This window comes from Rhagoletis pomonella, unplaced genomic scaffold, assembly GCF_013731165.1.
Source record: "Rhagoletis pomonella isolate Grant_MI unplaced genomic scaffold, Rhpom_1.0 Rhpom_scaffold_00002, whole genome shotgun sequence".
NCBI lineage: Eukaryota > Metazoa > Arthropoda > Insecta > Diptera > Tephritidae > Rhagoletis > Rhagoletis pomonella.
This window is the reverse complement of record NW_023458556.1, coordinates 18,880,881-18,900,783: the sequence shown is the minus strand read 5'-3', so window position 1 is coordinate 18,900,783 and position 19,903 is coordinate 18,880,881. Positions and strand designations below refer to the sequence as shown.

Here is a 19,903-nt window from a genome sequence, read left to right as displayed (position 1 = left end):
TTTGATAAATCTACACCTAATTCACTATTATATGAGTTATTGCCAAATATGAAAAAAATTCAAACTCACTTTTATGTGGGAAAAAATGTGTGTTATTTCTTCTGTCACGGGTGGGACAAAAAAAGATCCTGATTTTTGGAGCAGATATATTTTGCGGAAATTCAGCGAATTTATTTCACTTTTCTGTGTGAACTTGTTGTCCTGAAGTAAATAAAATGAACAACGAATACTAACAAAGTAAAAATTTACACAAAACTTATTGCTTTATTAGAAATTCCTCTGTCACGGGTGAGACAACGTTTGTCACGGGTGGGACACGTACGAATTTTTATATGAAAAGGAGCTTTTAGCGTGGCCTATATTAAAGATTATTTATTAAAAAATATAAGAAGCCAGGTAGAGGTTCAATTCACTCACGTTTTATCTTAGGATAGTGTTTTTTATATAGAAGACACCGCCTAGCATCGTCAGCAAAAAAAATATATTAAAAGTCAACGCGGTGTCCTAGTGTCGCTTTTACGTAGTTAATTTAATGGGCCGCTGTGGTGTAGTGGTAAGCAGTGCGCGCTTCCACTCCGCAACACCTGGGTTCAAACCCTGGTCAAAGCAACATCGCCAAAAATATAGAAAAAAGGTTTTTTCTTAACATCGGTCGTCCCTCGGCAGGCAATGGCAAACTTCCGAGTGTATTTCTGCCATGAAAAACAGCTTCTCATAAGAATATAGTCGCCGTTCGGAGTCGGCGTAAAACTGTAGGTCCCTCCGCTTTGTGTGACAACATCAAGGCGCACGCCACAAATCGGAGGAGAAGCTCGGCCAAACACTAACATATGTGTAAGCGCCAATCTATTATATTATTATTATATAACTGCATACCTAGAATTTTTCTAGAAATTCTGAATAAAAAGTTTAAAAGTTGTGGGTGTAATAGCTAAAGCTTGTTGTTTGACACATGGATTTTTGTGTAGCTGGTTATGTTATGTGCTACACTTTTATAAAAAAAAAAAAACTATAAACATTAAATAAACAAAAGAAAAAACCCTCAACCCTCATCGTTCTTTGTGTACGACCATATCGACTGCTGAGTGGAAGATCGACCTATCTCGGCAGCCAGTTCGAAAACGCCCTATCTCAAAAAACTTTTCAAAAGCGCCCTATTTCAGAATTCAATTGAAAAACATCCTATCTCAAAATTCGGTTCAAAAAGGCATTATCTCACTTCAAAATGTATTGAAAATATGCTGATGTAGGGGGTTTTCAAATCGGCACCTGTGATAGGGCTTTTTTGGAACGAATTCTGAAATAGGGCGTTCTTGAAAAGTTTTAAGAGATAGAGCGTTTTCGAACTGGCCGCCGAGATAGGTCGATCTTCCGCTCAGCCATCGATATACAGTTTTTGAATTTGAATAAAAAAAAAACTATTTGTCGAAATTATTTGTGTTTTGGTTAACTACATTTAAAATCAACGTATAGAGATTGCGGGCATGCATTGTTCGTGCCCAGTAGAAATAGTTACTAACCGGTATCTTATCTCGTATACAAACAGATTTGACACTTCTAATCTGATTTCTAAGAAAAATTCCAAGTATGCAGTTATATAGCCTATTCAATTTTAGTTTAACAAAGTGCAAATTTGAAGTTGCTAAAAAATCGCAATTATATTTTGTATGGAGAAAAGAAGCGAGACCTACCATTAAAAAAAAAAAAAAAACAACGCGATTTTCCAAAAACTGAATGGGCTATATAACACATTTTCTTAAAAATCTGATTAGAAGTGTCAAATCTGTTTGTATACGAGCGCATACACAAGAGCCAATTCGAACAATTTTTGAGGGGACCGATGAGGGTTAATTTAATCAGCTGACCACAAGGGTATATATGTAACAGGGCAAGTCCGCGTACTCTAGGTTTAAGAAAGTGTTATTTTCGCACTAATAACTCAAACCATATAACAACATTAAAACTTGTTTAAGCACCCTTCCCAGAATGCAAAAGAAGGCGACTCCGTCCGTGCATTTTCCCCCATCTAAAGTCATTACTCTTTTCTACACATTTCTCTTGTTTCTTTGATAAGTTGTGTAAATCAAGTGTGTAGCAAAAAAACAAAATAAAATATTGTAAGCAGCAAGCTGGTCGGAACTCGCGCGCCTCATTGTCAACAAGCCAACTGGCTTAACTGGATAATGTTGCTTACCTTTAGTAACTGAACACCAACTGAACACTCGTACCTACCGTTTTTTGGTTTCAACGTTGTTGTTTCAGACATCGCCGTCATATATGTGGCTGTTGTCGCCGTGGCAATGCCCATTGTTGTCGCCTCCACAGACGCCGCAGCAACGGTGGCGTACAGGAGTATGACGCAGAAACCCAGCATTAGCACTCGCCAACTGAAAGTAAATGATGGGAAAAGGAAATTAGTTGCATGCAATTGGAGGCGTAAATATGTGCATACATATACATACATATGTTTGTACATGTGTGCATATTTGTGCAACGTTATGATTTTACATGCTTCCGTATGTACATAGTAACTTTCACTAATTGGTTAAATGCATATAAATTGTGGGTAGGTCATAATGATAGATGTGAAGGTTGCAAGAAGTGTAGAGATATTATTTATTTGCTATAAAGAGAATTTTGCAATATGTCATTATTACGAGCATCGAGAAACCGCAATGAAGCAACGAAGACTAAATACATAAATACTGTTTTTAAAAAGTAATTAATTTAGTCTTAAACTACCAGTAAACTGTGGAAATAGCGAGACTCTAGAAAAGTTCAAAGCTGGTGGTGGAATGTTGGTTGGCGCATTTGCCAGTATGTAGGCCAATTTGCTTGCCCGAAGTTTTTAACTATAATGTGCCAAGACAACTAAACCATAATCAGTGCTTTCTTTATCTTCTCCACGGCTTACAACCTCGTTAATGACTGGGGAGCAGAAGCGAGCCTCCACTGGACAGGCTAGGCTCTTTGGAAATACTTTCACTTGAGATAAAACAAATCTTTTGAGTATAGCCAACATTAAGTTGATTACAGGGCATCTAACCTGTAGAAACTATCTCCGCCCAGTCTCACATGCATCGGATTGGCCTGGTGGCGAAGACGAAATGCTGTCTACGTCTTGACTAGACTCACAGAGCAATTCTGGCTATGATAAATGCAAGCCATTTGTAAATGAATTGAAAGGCTGTAGGTAAGGTAGACACAATTTTTCAAATACTGATGGATTTACTTTAGTCTTGGTATCAACGGGTTTTTGGGCCCGCTGACTACGAATATGAAGTCAAATTTTGCACCAGGTGGTGTACGTAGTAATATTTTATTTAACTTATTAATTATTTAATTGATTTTAACTTTTGAAAACGTCGGCAACTCTCTTTAAAAAATATCCTATCTATATCCGATCTGCGCGCCAAACGTCATTGAAATCTGCATGGCCGTTTCAGCGTGAAAGAGCAACATACTACTCACTCACAAATTTTCACATTTATAATTCGGGCTCGGAATCTCATGCAAATGCATGTTTTTATTGGGCATCTTCAAATGGAAATAGTTAAGTTATCTTTACGAATTATGAAATTTCCTTTAAAATGGCATTCAATCGTTGGTGCATATTTTGCAAAAATACCTGGTTTTGCATATTTGTCGCGCATATTTTAGTATATTTTACAATAAATGTATATGCTTTTCGCATATTTTTGCCTTTTTTATTTACACCCGTTTGATATCTTTCGACAAAAAAATAACCTATAATCTTTCCCCGAATAATCGTCCGAATATATTCTGGATAGCCAAACGGCCATTAAGGCACTCTCTTGTACCTCTGTTAGATCTCAACTAGTGGAGAACTGTAGGAAAGAGCTGGTCTACATCTCTGATCAATACGAAATTACCCTAATATGGGTCCCGGGACATAGGGACATTTACGGAAACGAGGCAGCGAACGAACTAGCAAGGTGCGGCGCTGAAAGTGTCCCACGCAAAAATTACCGAAATTTATCACTTGAAAGCCAAGCAGAGGTGGAACCGTACAGGAGCGTAGAGAATTACCCGGCAGTTCTGGGTGTCCTACGACCCACTTAAAACCAAACCTCTCCTAGGAATGAGCAAAGAAGATTCCTACAAACTTACTGCAGTGTGCACAGGGTACTGGCCCGTTCGGGTACATGCCGAAAGGATTGGATTACCCTTTAACAGGTTCTGTTCCAGTTGCGATGACCCTTGCTCGAAAGAGGCCGTCGACACACTTCCTGTGCGAGTGTCCAGCCCTTGCAAGGATGACTCTTAAGACACTCGGCAAGCCATTCCTGCAGAATGTTTTAGAGTCCAGCTGCCTCACTCTGTATGACGTACTGAAATTACTTAAAGCTGCCAAGTGGCTGTAGGTTGCACGAGTTGTGGAACAAAAATGAAAATCCACTTAAACCAACCCCAAACATTCATCGGAACCACTATTAAACTGTGAATGTTTCTATTTACAGCAGACAGTCTGCTTGATTATAAACTAATCTTATACATACATAAATAACGTCGATTAAAGTACAAAACCGCGTATCAACAAAATGCAAAACCGCGTTGATTATTGAAATATTGTAAATAAATATAATGAATTATTTCCGGTTTAACTAAAATATAATTAAATATTGAAAGGGAAAATTTTTGCAAAAAGTACCTCATTTTAGGAACGACCAACAGAGTAACAATAAGAATACATACTACGTATGTATTTTGGAAATTTTCCTCCTTTCAATTTTAATATTTCATTGAGGCAGTAAATTGTTTACTAATATTTTTTATAATTTCGTGGAAGGGCTCTTATCAAGGGCCTTTAACTTGACCTGCACTGACGCATGCATGTATTTTTTATGTTTAGAATGTCATATTTTTCACATTCGCGAATGCGAATGCGAATTTACTTGGCATTGCACGAGAGTTGTCAAATAAGGAATCTGTTAAATGAGTTTTGCGTGTAAGCGGTTACCCAACGCACAGCATTACATATGTATGTAAAAGTCTGTTGGTTTTTGATTTCTACGTAAAAGTGACATGCTATGCAGTGCAGTGCAAAGTATGCATAACTGAACTGGGATTTACTGAGAGTTGTTTATATTAAAAGGTTAAATATTTCGTACTTGCAGTTCGACAACACCAAGAAATAAAGAAAAACGAAAAATCATTAAAAATTCCTCCCATGTGATTTATTTAATTTTACATATGACTTATGAGGCATTCTTTTTCATATCGGGCACCAAATTTCGTGTCACACTTTCTATTGGCTTAAAATTTTTTTATGGGTTCTATACATGAAGTAAACTAACACGTATTAGAGGAATTTTTCTTTTCTTTTTTCTTCAGAGATATGATCTGTCAAAGTTTGAAATTTTTCGTGATTCTGACGATTCATGTACTTCTTTAAAGCGTTATATCTCGGGGCTCTGCTCATCGTAGAGACTTCATCTTAACGTCGTTTTAAAGCTAAAGAAATATTTTAAAAATATTTTTAAAATGTTTCTTGGAAAACGCCCATTTTATTAAACATCTTTTTTTATATAGAGAATTAAACAAGGATTATGATGATAGAATTCTAAATCCCTAACTTACTGATCTTCACTATGGAAATCAACTTCAAAATGTTCAACTGTTAATAGCTAAGTTAGCTTTAGCTTTAAAACGGCGTTAAGATGAAGTCTCAACGATGAGCAGAGGTTGGATGGTTTTATTCCCAGAGAAACCATTCAGGTCCCTTCCGATGTCAAATGTCTAGGCGTAATTCTGGATGCCAAACTTTCATGGAAGTCTCACGTTGAGCATAAGACCTCTAAAGCATTGGCGGCTCTTTGGCAATGTAAACAAGCCTTTGGTAAAACATGGGGTCTGCCACCAAGGGGTATCCTCTGGATCTACACCTCGGTGATCACACCCGTTATCAGTTATGCATCAGTGGTATGGTGGAGCAGACTCACACAAGCTGCTGGTCAAACTTCAAAGCACAGTCGCTGTGACGGGTGCTTTCTCTACAACACCTGCTCTTGATGCTCTGCTAAACTTACCATCATTATGCACCTTTATACCTGTGGAGGTCTTAAAGGCCTCCTACAGGCTTAAGAGAAATGGATGTGAGTATGATAATAGGTGGGGCGAGGAGGAGTTTGCTGCTGGCAGAGACCAAGACAAAAGGGTATTTTTAATGCCCAAGAATAGAACGCCACCTTTGCTGAGGATATTCTACAAGGTTGAGGTCCCTAAGGCTGAATGCTGTTTTAATTGCAGCACCGAGTCTGGGCTCATTCAATGGGAATCAACTTAACTTTTAACTTTTCTCTTGAGGAATATGCCTCTGTATTTCAAGCCGACATATTTGCAATCCTCAAGGTCATGGACTACGTGCTGGAAAATAGCTGGAGATGCAGTAGTTTACGTGCTAGGTATTTGCTTTCATTGAACAGATTGGACTGCAGACAACTTGGTGGACCGCTGACTGGCGCAAACACCTGACTGTGATCGGCATTTGACCTTCCGTTTATTTGTAAATCAAGTAGATTTAAAAAAAAATATATTAAAATTAACATGAAAACAGTACAAAGGGCAGCATGTAGCCTGAGTGCTGTTTTCTGAAATCATTTTTTTTGTACTTAGTTCTGACAAATAAAAAGGATAAAGATAAAGATATTGAAATTGAAATAGATCAAGATTAAGATTAAGATTAAATTTAAAATTAAAATTAAGATTAAAATTAAGACTAAGATTGATATTAAAAATAAGAATATGACTACGATTAAGGCTGAGACTAAGATTGAGATTGAGATTAATATTAAAATTAAGATTGAGAATTCGATTGAGGTGTAGACTGTGACTAAGATTAAGGCTAAGAAATTTGTTCCTTACTATGCTGAAAAATACTGAGCTGTACGCATAGTATGTAGGAAGAAGTTTCACTTGAGGAGCGCGTGAGATCTAGACACGACTTTGTTTTGATAGCCTACGGTCTATGTAAAGCAGGGATCTTACGATTTGTACATTTGTACAGATTTGTACATTTTCACAGATTTGTACATTTTCACAGTTACAGAGCGGTGTTGTTTAGAAAGTTGTTATTAAGCGGAACCCCTTTTTTTCTAAACAACACCGCTCTGTGACTGCCGAAGTGTACAAATCTGTACATATCGTCGTCTGGGTAAAAGATGGTCGTATGTTAACTTCGGCAGGTTGTGGGAAATCGCGATTCAAGTTTGGAAGGCAATTTCTCAAAAACGCGAAGATATATTTTCTCCAAAGTCTCTGAAAATGTTACTAGTTCACAATATTCTTAAATTATTTAATTTGTAATGTTTATTGTTAATTAGTTTTAAGTTTGTGAAGTATTTTCTTTAGTAAAATTTTGTCGTTAGCATCATTTGTCCACAATTTGGCAGCCACTTTGTATGAAATACGACAAAATATGATCAAAATTTATACCAAATTAACGACACTTTTTACTCAATATCTCGGAAACTAAAGGAGATATCCAAAAATGGAGAACGCCATTTTTAAGATCTTGATTAGTTTAATATGACTGCATCACCAACTAAATTTTTACTAAATTATCGAAAAAGTTGTAGTAAATATCTCCGAAACTAAAGGAGATATCTAGAAACTGATAACACCATTCGAAAAACCTTATTTCAAAATATATAACTGCATCTAGAACTAAAAATCGTCAAACTGGCGCTTACGACAATCTTTTACCCAGGCGAAGAAATGTACAAATCGTGTGATCCCTTCTTAAGTAACATATCTTCGAAGCCCCCTACTGAACGCTCGTTGACTTCTTTTTCGTTTGTTGATACATAGCTATATATAAACTTCATAAAACAATCTGCTTGTAAATACATTCCTACACATACATACATATGTATGTATGACGTACCTCCATGGGATGCATGCGTTTGACATTTGAGCCCTTTATTTTGAAAGTGGTATAAGTCATTTCCCAGTTCTTGTGCTTGAATGACCGGCTACTTGTAACTGTATGCATCTGTAAATCGTACTATCGTCGTAAACTAATTGCAATACCTTCTACCATTCGTTGATGAAGTTGACACGAATAACCGACGCTTTAAGATACCAGTAACCGGTCATTTAAGCACAAGAACTGGGAAATGACTTATACCACTTTCAAAATAAAGGGCTCATTTACGCATAGAAATAGAAATAAATACAAACAACTTTTTGGCGTTGTGATGCATTGCCATTACAATTTGTATGAGGATATTCAACTCATCTGTCAAGCGCATGCTGTATAGGTACATATGTACATAGGTAGGTCCGCCTTTGCTACTTACGCAATAAATATGAAACCACATGCCTTAAGCTTTATTAAAAATTTCTTTCTGTTTTTCTATTTTTACGCGCTTCAAAAATATTTAATACGCATCAAATAAAAATTTCACAACAAAAAATCATGCATACCTACATACATACATGAACACTACAGTAAATACCAGCTGTATCTTCGTATGTGTGTACATATGTATGTTTTATTTTTGCAAGCAGCGCATTGTCCCGAGCGAAATGTTCAAGTGTGCATTTTACTAGAAAGAAAGCAATATGCTTCGCGCACTCCACCCCCAATAAAATGAGTAGCAAATAAACAATGCATTGATAATTCTACTCACACTTCGACATCAAACAATTATTGCGACTATTTATTAATACATGTGAAGAAAGAAAGAAAAAAATATTCGCCAAACACGTGGTTTCCAACTACATAGTCTGCGCGATTGTAGGCAGGGCCGACTTTAGCCATCAAAGCGCACTGGGCGAATCATACATAGGGCGCCTTTTTATACCCGAGCGCACTTGTGCACAAGGGTATTATAACTTTGTTTATTTTGTATTAACTATAAAGACTGGTTTTCACTATGTCATATTTTGACGCCAAAATTTGTCGACATATTTTGACACAAGTAAGCGGGGTATTGCATATTGAAATATTCACCAAGTTTCTGATTTAGGTCACCTCAATGGACGAAGCTAGGAATCCTATAACAGGTTACGAGCTAGTTTCTTTATGTTTAACAACAAAATTAAACTACGTTTCTCGCCACCGAACTGAGGAGTTTGTAACTACATACCCAGAGGACTGGTCAGTGTCTTAAGTGCCAATTGGCTAAGCCTGCAGGCACGTAAACGCAGCCTCTTTACTTATTTTCAACCATGTAGACCATTTCCTTAACTTTATCAAAAGAAATTCCCCTCGATAAAAGAGAAGATTATTTCCGAGGCAGGCAAGGCCCTGTCACAAACATAAGTATGTACCAGGGACCGAACATAACAGTTATTGATGAAAACTGTCATGGAAAAAATCACTATGAAGTAAATGTTCTACAACTAAGTGATACATGCCACCAATCGATTTATTTTTTCACCGAGACTCAAATTTGGAAATTAATTTTTTTTTACAATTTTTATGCATAATTAAAATAAATAACGATTTTTTGTTTGATTTTTATATTATAAATCCAAAATAACAATTATTTTTGATTTTTATATTATGTCTTAGATAACAGTTATTGAAGACTTTTATTTATAAAAGTAAAAAATAATTGTTACAGAGCGATTTTTTTAATAAAAGTTGTAACTGTTACGTTATCTGGTGAGTAAGTACTAGAACGGGGTACTTGCCGTCAATGCGTACGTCAGGTCAATGCACTTTTTAACAAAGAGAACTCTCCCCGAGCGAGACAGGAATATCGATTTATCATACTTTATGATCAGACTGTAAATGCCGGAGATATCCCGAAAATGTACGGCAAAAAAATATTTTCGAAATTGCTTTGCATGTACGGCGAACTTTTCTTTCTGGTACGGCCTAATGTATTTACATATACTATACATTTAGTTAGCGGAAAAGTCTTTGTAATAATTGCCTGACAAGTGATGATCAGGTTATAAGTTCGCTCGAAATGAAACAATAGTAAAAAACCTCATGTTGCATCCGTATGCATTTGTATATACATATGTACATTAGGGTGTCCCGTCAAAAATTTTTTTTGAGCTACACTATCGCAAGAGGTATCGAAATTTTGCGTAATTTTACAAATGTTAAGAAAAAGGTAAAAAAATCAGAATTGTGTGTCAGTTTGAGGGCTCTACCACGTATTTTATATGAGAAAAACCCCTTCTTCGTAGAAATAGAGATAGAATCCTTGAAAGTCAAATTTTTCAATTTGCAAACTCTTTTTCTCTTTAGGAAACTTCAAAGAATAATATCAAATTTTTTACTTAACGATTTTTTAATACTAACTATTTTTTATAGGTCCCCAAACTCCTCAAAATAATTAAATGGGGGAACCATAAAAAAATATTAATATTAAAAGGAGTTTAAATAAATAATTGGATATTATTCGTTGAAGTCTCCTAAAAAGAAAAAGATTATGCCGATTGAAAAATACTGATTTTCAAGGATTCTATACCATTTCCATGAAAAAGTGTTTTCTCCCCATATAAAAAACGTGGAAAAAAATGTATGGTGCGGTAAAGCCCTCAAAATGACCCACAATTCTGGTCTTTTTACCTTTTTCTTAACATATGTAAAATTACGCAAATTTTGATACCTTTTGCGATAGCGTAGCTAAAACAAAAATTTTGGACGAGACACCCTAATGCGACTAAGTATATTAGATATACATACGTATGCGCATACAAATGCATGTTCATTCATATGCTGGTAAACCTTTGATGAAAGAAATTAATTTAATGCATTTTTTCAGCGAATTTATGAAATAACTCTGCGCCTTTACAGCGTACCTCTGGCTAACTAACTAAATAACGTGTAGTTTTTTGATTTCGAAGTATGCAATTTAATTTCCATGTCAACAATTAGTGATTGTATGGAACCAAAACCAGAATGAAAATTCCAACTAAATTTGCTAAAAAGAAAGTATTTTTCACAGCGCAATCCCTACAAGACATTGCTGAGCACTTTAGGCAAAAATTCTCACACATTTACACTTTTGTTTTTGTAGTACGGCATAAATGAGTAGTTTGACTATTAGTACTGAGGACTTTCTGATGACAACATTGAGGGGAAAGTACTCAATTTTTTCCCATGGCCTGAACGAAAATGAGGACTTTGATAAGCACTTTTGTGATTAGGGATAATGATAATATGAGTACTCATATGATACTCAGCTGTCTTGTAGGGATTAACGTTGTTTATACATACATACATATATACAATTTAATCACTTTCTATGCGCAAATGCACACTTACAAGTATATGCATATCGGTTTTTATACATATACCGATTGGGTCGAATTCTTATTTTTGACTGCACCGAAAATGTTAAGGTTTTCCCATTCACAAATGCATACAAATTTATTTACTTTGATTATAGTTAAGTGGCACATATTTTTAGGCTTCGATTGTTGCATAAACATCCGCAGTCTATTAATAATACACAAAAATGCAAGCGAGAAAAAAACTCTACTGTGCAAAGATTTTCACCAACCTCTTGGTCGAAAACGACCCCAAGAGGACATTTAAGTTGGTATAACTAAAAATTAGTAGATTTAGAAGCCTGCTATTTTTTACTTTCACTATTTATTTAAAATAAACAACAATATGTAAGAATATGGCAAACGGCAAAAAAGCAAAATTTGCTTTATTTCATTTTTAAATGGAAAATAATACCAAACTCTGAGGTTTGCTTTATTTCCAACAAAGGTGCGAGCGCGACGCTGGGCACTTTCAAAATTGGATATTTACATACAGATATATATTTTTTCCTTTCAGACATATCCGTCCGTTTTACTTTTTTTAATTTTTTGTTGAAACTTTGAATTTGATAGCTTTAATTTTTTTAACAGTGAACTAGTGGCATTTGATTCTTATCATTTTTTTTTTCAAAATGGTCATTAGGTCAATCCAAAATGCAAATAAAGGCAAATTGAAAACGGTCATAAAGCCAGTTGACATTGTGACCATTTCAAATGGACATAAGGTCCCTTGATGTGGTCATACTGTCAACTTCCAAAAGGCCAATGGGCCTTATGTCACCTGACTAATGATTTGTCAAATGTAACTTCTTTGCCATAAATATCTCATCTTTGTATGCCAACGATTTTTCCGATCCTCACAATATAATTACTATTCGTATATGTACAAATAAATACAATACAATACGATACAATCCATATTTATTTATGTCTTTTGTAATGAAATAACATAAAATTTCGCGGTTTAAAATTTCGTTTTGTCTACTTGCATTTTAATGAAGCAACTAATATTAGATATTTGCAATATATTGCAACCTCGTTTGAAAATATACATAATTATGTATGTACATACTAGGCATTGCATTTGTGCAGTTTTAAATAGAATTGGGTTCACCCGCATTAATATTTGCATAGATAATCTGTATGTACTTGCCAATTATGTAGTATATACCTACGTTAATTTAGATCAAGGAAAGAGGTGCGCATTAAACACACGAAAACTCATGTTTTCTAAAAGTGACATCAGACATAATGAGAAAATTGATTCCAGGGAGTTTGCAAATGTATAAATATAGTGTTGGTAAGTAATTTTTAAAGCTATCTTAGACCAAGTCTTTAGTTGTGAGTTAGAAAATAATTTTTTCCTATTACACTAATTAACTCTCGAGACATTCAAAGCTTAATCTCATTTTTCACAAAGCGAATATGAACTAAAAAGGTGCAATATTATAGAGTTTGGCGATTTAGAGCTTCAATTGAGAGACCCCTATAGGAAGATTTTCTCATATTCTAAACCAGGGACCGAAAATAATAAGGAAAAAGTTATGCAAAAATGCCCTTTAATTAATGGAATTTTTAATTTTTACGGTGACCATATTAGTGGGAAATATTAATTTTTAATTTTTTGATTATAAATAACCATTATATCAAGCGGTTAGTTACTTTGCTATCAAGCTCAACTCTCACAACGATTTAATTGGTTTTTTTTTTCCAACTCAAATTATATATAGAAAGGGTTAATCTAACAATTTTTTGTTTTGCAGTTAGCGCGGCACGTAAAAATTAGATTGGCTCTTTATTTTCAATGCAGTAATCATTTTATTATGTATTTATGTAGATATGTGTGTATATATGTATGCATATTGGCAGCTCAATTCTAATTGAACTTGACTCAGAGGATCTTCAGCGAATTTGAATGAATGCTTTGTTTTTTCCACTCAATTAATTTAATCCCAAACATGCAAAGCTTGTTTATTTGTTTCGCCCGAACGGTCTTAGTAAATGAGAGATAGTAGTACATGTTTTTGTTTGCGCGATTTGTACCCTGCAGCGCAAAGCAAAGGTAGGTAAAACAAGCAAGGACAGTGCGGTCTTCGGCTATGCCTTACTTTGGGTTTACACCGGACAATAATGTCAAGACAATTATGTCAAAATGATGTGTTTGTTGTAAACACGGCGAATTTATATTACAACAAACACATCATTTTGACATAATTGTCTTGAACTTAAAAAAAAACCGATATGCTGCAACCCTTGTGGAAACATGTGCAGCATTGCCAGCTATCAGTGGTTATTCGAAGTCAGCTGTATGAAGGAAAACAAAGTGAAAAGGAATTAAAAAAAAAAATTATTATTAATAAACTTGTGGTGAGAAATTTGAAATTGAAGTTTAATCATTTAACAAGACGTGTATGTTAAAGTTTTTAGATTCGGATCATGCGTTTAGACACAACAACCCCAAAAGATTGTACAAATAATAAACCGTACCCAAGTTTTTCGATAAGGGGCAACAAAGATTCTTTTTTGTTCGTTCATATAAGTAAAACAGTGAAAAATATATGTACGTCGTATACGCAAAAGCAAATTTATCTGTTTAAAAGAACACCACTAATACTATTTCCTCCAAACACACATCGTATTACATCTTGTTGCTTAATTTTTATATCGCTTGCGACACAGAATTGTTTTCGTACAAAATTACGCAAAAAAGCTGTCAATTTCTTACTCGCTCGTTTTTAGGCCATGCTATTGTTACGAATTTCGAAAGTTCGAAAATACGTTTCGGATTGCAGCATTCCATTTCTACGATTCGTAGCAAATCCGAATTCGAAAGTGTTGCAGAATAGGGGTGTTTCAAATTGCAATTTTTCGAATAACTCAAAAACTGGTTTTGGAAAAAGGGCGAGTAATCGAACACCTACATGGATGTACGTCCAAGGCTAAAGCAACACAAGGCGCGTACAAATATCCCGCATTTACCTGTAGTGCACTGAATTTTTCTAAACTATGTAGGTATGTAGTACATACACATGTATGTATGTATGTAGTAAGTGTTGCTAGCCACATTTTTGCTTAGCCACCAACTCTTTGCGCTATGTTGATGTATTCTTCATTCCTCAACCAAAATGTTGACGACAGCAGTGCGGCGGCATTAGCATTGGCCAAGGCAATGTCCTCTTCTGCGTCATCAACATTACCAACATGCTGTTGTGGTATGCGCAGGCACGTCCCAGCAGAAAATCTGACTTGCTCAGAACTAGCGTAGAATTATGTAGACCTTTCGCCGACAGTACTCGTTTTAGTTCAATACCCAAACAATGCATTTCCAATGTCCAGTTTTACACGGCGATGTCATTGGCGGTGGCAATTGTCGCTCAGTGCTTTACTTTGCAACTAGTTTTTAACTGGTTCCTTTTTGGACAGTCTTTTTTTATGAGAAAACGTTTTTAAGATTCGATTTTTTGATATTTTTTACGTTTTTTTCTTTTCTTTTACTGATCCATGTTTGTTACATATTTTATAAAAATAAAAAAAATTTGTAAGCGGCACGACATACAACAATACGACACTTGCGACACCAACGATGCTTGAGTCGGTGGTCTTCTCGCTGAGCTCCTTTCACATTGTACAGGAAGTGAGAATTTGTACTAGTTTAGAGATAGTTCTGAAATATGTTCTTCGGAACTAGCGCTTTGCCAGACTGTCTCTAAATTTGACTGCAGGGGTAGTAAACCATACAGCCAGCTACATGCATGCATATGTACATACGTTTGGACATACATACATAATATACTGTCGAGATTGCCAAACGTTTAATGACGAATGAAGAGTGGGAAGAGCATGAATAAGAAGAAGTCCAGTTTGTGGTGTTCAGCCTTGAATCTTGTTACGGAGACATTTTAATGGTGCTTCCGTGGTACATATGTAACTATGTACATACAATAAATACTTATATATACACACATACATACATTACACCAAAGATACATATTAAGGCATTGCATTTGTTGGCAACGTTCTTCTACCACACTTTGCTCTTCATTATGAGTCCAATCCCAGCAAAAAATCGGTAATCGCATTTAGTGGTAACGTGTTCCTTATAATGTCTTCTTTTAGGCATCGCCGGTAATGGATAGCAGAATGTTCTACAATATTTTATTAATTTCGCTGCTTTGATTCATTACTTACGGGGAAAGCAAAGTAGAATGCTTCACCGTAGTCAGCTGAAAAACTGAATGAATACACAAAAATTCTTTTCTAACGTTACTTTCTGTGGAAAATTGTACCGCATTTTTTAATTTAAAGCTAAGTTGAAGTCAGTCAATGAAGTGAAGTACAGCCCTTAGAGGGGCGAGGAAAAAAGGATGCAGGGAGACCGGAAAAAGAGAATGATGACACCTGTGGCTTTTTGTAGGAGAAGCGCTCCGTGCTCACCTCATCATCCTCCATGCAGCTGGTGAAGTAAGGGTCATCAATGACATTCAGTCTTACGGCATGATTACAGAGACCAGTAAGCACTCCCACCAATAATGACAGATGCAGCTAGCTTAATCTCAAGAGCTCTCCAGACCGCCTCCGGTCCACCCGTGGCCAGAAGGATTTTGCCACCTAGTATTCCAAGGTCATCGCCTAGCGCTAGCTGGGCTGACTAAACGCCCATCTGTCCAAAAGCACACCACACGAGGTCAGGGGAGCCCCCAGACCTTCCCTATCAGGAAGTAATTCCTTCAAGGTTCCCTGTCTTGCGAGCTCATCAGCCATGCAGTTGCCAGCGATTTCGCTGCGAGCTGGAACCAAAATATGCTTAACAGCGAAATAATCAGACGCAGTCGATAGGGAAGTCAAATACTCCCTCACAGTTTTCGACCGCACCGTCAGGGGGCCAAGATCCCTGATGGTTGCTTGGCTGCCGGAGTAAATATATTGACCTCCTTAAAAGATGATACATTAGAGAGCAACCAATCCCGAAGCCTCTTTCATCGCGGTACCTCAGCCTGGAAAACGCTGCAGTGATCCGGTAACCTAAATTTCAGGTTGATGGAGAGTTATTCGCAGAAGACACCTCCACCCACCTTCCCATTCAGCTTCGATCCATCTGTAAATAAGTTTACAGGTTTTCTCATAAAAACGAATAAAATTAGGACGTAGGGTCTTGGAAATTTCCAAAAAAAAAAAACATTTTCGATGATACCCCAATATGTGTGTATAAAAACTGATTTATAAAAATTTTAATTAATTTTAATCTTTTAAGACAATCTGTATTTTCTAGGGCTGTGCGATTATTCGATTACTCGAGCAATAAGGTTAATCAGTTATTAGGTTAATCAATTACCAGAGTACTTCAAGATTTTGATTACTCAAAACGATGAGTAATCGAGTTACTTAAAACATGATTACTCAAAAAATGTATTTTGCGCGTTAAAAGAGTTTGCTTTGGAAAATGCTTATTTTCTTTTTTACAATCTGTATATGAAAAAATTATTTCATTTTAATTTTTGAAAACAGAAATATTGTTTTCAAAGAATCAAGGAACTTCAACTACTTTATATTTAAAGAGTACTTTGAAATGTTGATTACTCATTTTACTCATAATGTTGATTTATCATAAAGCAAATTACTGAAATATTTTTGTTTTTGGTTAATCAAAATCTTGATTACTCGAGCAACTGAACTTTTGAGTAATCATAATTTCCAATTACTCGCACAGCCCTAGTATTTTCTGTTTTCAATTTAATAAGCATAAGTTGGTACTTATCTAGGCTTTCTACATTCGTTTCTCTGTAAGGCATTCTTTATTCGCTTTTCTGGATTCTGTTTCCCATGCGTTCTCCCCTCGTTCGAAGGTAATGCTACGGGTAAGGGCTTACGGCCAATGACATGCCCATGTTAAAATAATGCCTTCTTGAAGCGAAAGGGTAAGCGATTCACATCGCCTAATTCGATTCCATTTTAATTTCTGTGGTAATCGTGTTTTTTGCTGGGAGGAGACCTTCATACATACATACATACATACATACATACAAGATATATGGTATATTCATATTCCCGCATTGTCTGGCGTAAGTATTTGTGTGTGTGTGTGTGTGTGTGTTGAATTCAGTCCTATGACGGCTTGTGTGCTTTAACTGGACATCCAAACATACCTACCTTTTACTTTACTGCGGCTTTCTGCAATTCAAATTATTTCGTTTTTTGTTTCGTGGAAATCATAATTTAACATTTTTAACAATAAATGCCATATCAGACGCCAGAAGTCCACACGCACACACAAACACACTAACTAGCTCCTATAAAGGCCAAAATGTGCATGTAGATTCTTTTTTGTTTCACAATGTCCACGTGTGAGTGTCTGCACAAGTGATCTTCACCGGAGCTAACAAGCGGCCGTCAGAGATGTTCTTTTGGGTTGAAAAGGCTGTGCACGCGGTTGTGCGCGGCCTGTTGGCCTACCGACTTTAAATAGGCAGCTTTCTGATGTGCTCGCCCAATTCAAGAGTCAGATTACTGGGAAAAAAATGAAGATATCTGAGAATTGTCATTATTATATAGAATGTATGCACTTATTCAAGCATATGTATACCTATACACGTTTGAATGTATTTGTACGCGTTTGTGTGTGTGCAAGTATTCCTTTTGTTTTTTTTTTTTTGATTATTTTCATACTCGTAGTGTATGTTTAATTCTGAATCCGGCTTTGCAATTCCGCGCGCAAGGGTGCGTTCAATGTATAGCGCGACTTTATGTCACTTCTTGTTAAAACCACAGCTGAAGAATTGGCATGTTCGCCTATTAAAGATGAATTTAAACAGAAATAAGCAACTGTTGGCTGCTGTTGCTGCCTATTGGAGCAGCTAAGGCTCGACTTGCGTGTATGCGACACATGTATATGTATATTAGGGTGGTACTTAAAATATAATTATGATGGGCACCATTCGTATCCACGAAAATTTTTAAAATTAAAAAAAATAATAATAATTTGGACCATTACCAGGAGTTGAAATTTTTTTATCGCAAAAATTCGACAAAGTTCTAACTTTTACCAGCTATAACTCAGAGAGTTAATGATTTTACATGAATGAGTTTGAATAATATTTAAAATTTATCAGATTTCCAACCACAATTTTGTTGAATTTTTCGGATTTTTTTTAATTGAATTAAATTTTTTTAAACTCTGTTAGCACCCTTAATATTTTTTTCCACTTTTGAAAATAAAGGGGTGCCCCAAAAAAAAATTAGATGCCGATATTTTTAAGGACCACCCTAATATGTATTGATACATACATATGTAAGTCTAAAGTTTAAAAGAAGATATACTTAATTTGTATAGAGTTCAACGCAAATGGCATGAAGTCTTCTATTCAATTATGCGTTATTCCCTATTCCCGCTAATTTCATATTTCAATAAATACTTGACTTTGTGTTTTTATTTGAAGATTTTTCAAGGAATTATGCGTTACATTTAAGACTTAAACAGTTTTTTCTCCAGTACTCAATACTGTCCATACAAAGTATTTCAAGTGCGTATACATACATATACATACGTATGAACTATTCAGATGTCTTACCCTGCAGTGCGCAAGTATCGCCATAAAATCAAGTTACTAGTTCAGAGATAGTATCTAACAGAACAACACTTGGACTGTTAAGTGGCTTATGTCTCTAATCCTTTTCTAATACATGTCTTATTCTTACTAAAGTAAGTAGTAAGGACTACTGCAGTTAGTCGTAAGGATTCGACATGGATCAGACAATGATTAGAGACATGAGCCATTTGGCAGGCAGTAGAAAAAGTTTTTATTTTTCGAATTTTGAATTGTGTCGTTATTGTACAGGACCATCGATTAGTCTGTTTGAACAAATCTCCAGTCAAAAATATCCAGCAGCAATTTGCAACAGAGTAACGAACGATTATCTCTCAAATTAAAAAAAAAAAAAATATCTCAAAAAGTACGCGAACGCAAAATTAGCAAAAACTTGCAAGTTGTTAGTACAGCTGATCGAAATTTTATTTACATACCAAAGTGTGAAACTGAAAACACGAAAAGAATATAAATTTAAGGTTTGCCTAAAGTTATTTGCTAAGCAAACGTAAGTAAATGAGTATTTGCTTTATTCCGAAACATTTACTAGAACTAAATTTCATAATTTTCATAAATTGCAACCAGTTGACTTTGATAAGCTGTTTTTCTTGCAGGCAAATTGCTGCTGGTAAAAATTTTTGCAGCAGGAATTAGCAACTTCACCTCCAAGTCAACTGTCAAGTGTTACCTACTTTGCAAGTTTTTTGCGTACGCGAACCCCAAAACCTGATAATTTGCAATAATTACCAGCTTATCGAACCGTCTACATATATAAATATTTATTTATTTTTCCTACGTTTGCCGTTGTGTTTAATTGGCTGTCATTATGTTATCCCAAATTAGAATTTGTGCTTATCAATCATACACTAATCTACTTGCTTCACATACTTATGCACAGCCGTACCTGCGTATATACAAATGTACACATATACATATGTACATATGTATGTACGTACAGTGCCGGTAAAAATAGTAGATATCACATATCATTATACTGTAACCTCGGTGTTTAAGCGGGTTTCGCGCACACATAGGGCACTGCTTCACAGAACGGGGTTCGAACC

At 35.6% G+C, this 19,903-nt stretch overlaps 1 protein-coding gene across 1 annotated transcript in view; it reads right to left on the bottom strand.

The window, feature by feature from the left end:
* The window catches only part of LOC118733220 (cytokine receptor-like), a 58,489-nt gene that overhangs the window by 31,323 nt on the left and 7,263 nt on the right, over window positions 1-19,903 (bottom strand). Inside the window, exon 2 of the mRNA XM_036462533.1 lies at window positions 2,233-2,387. Coding sequence (XP_036318426.1) covers window positions 2,233-2,387 — 155 coding nt within the window. The remainder of the gene's footprint in view (window positions 1-2,232; window positions 2,388-19,903) is intronic.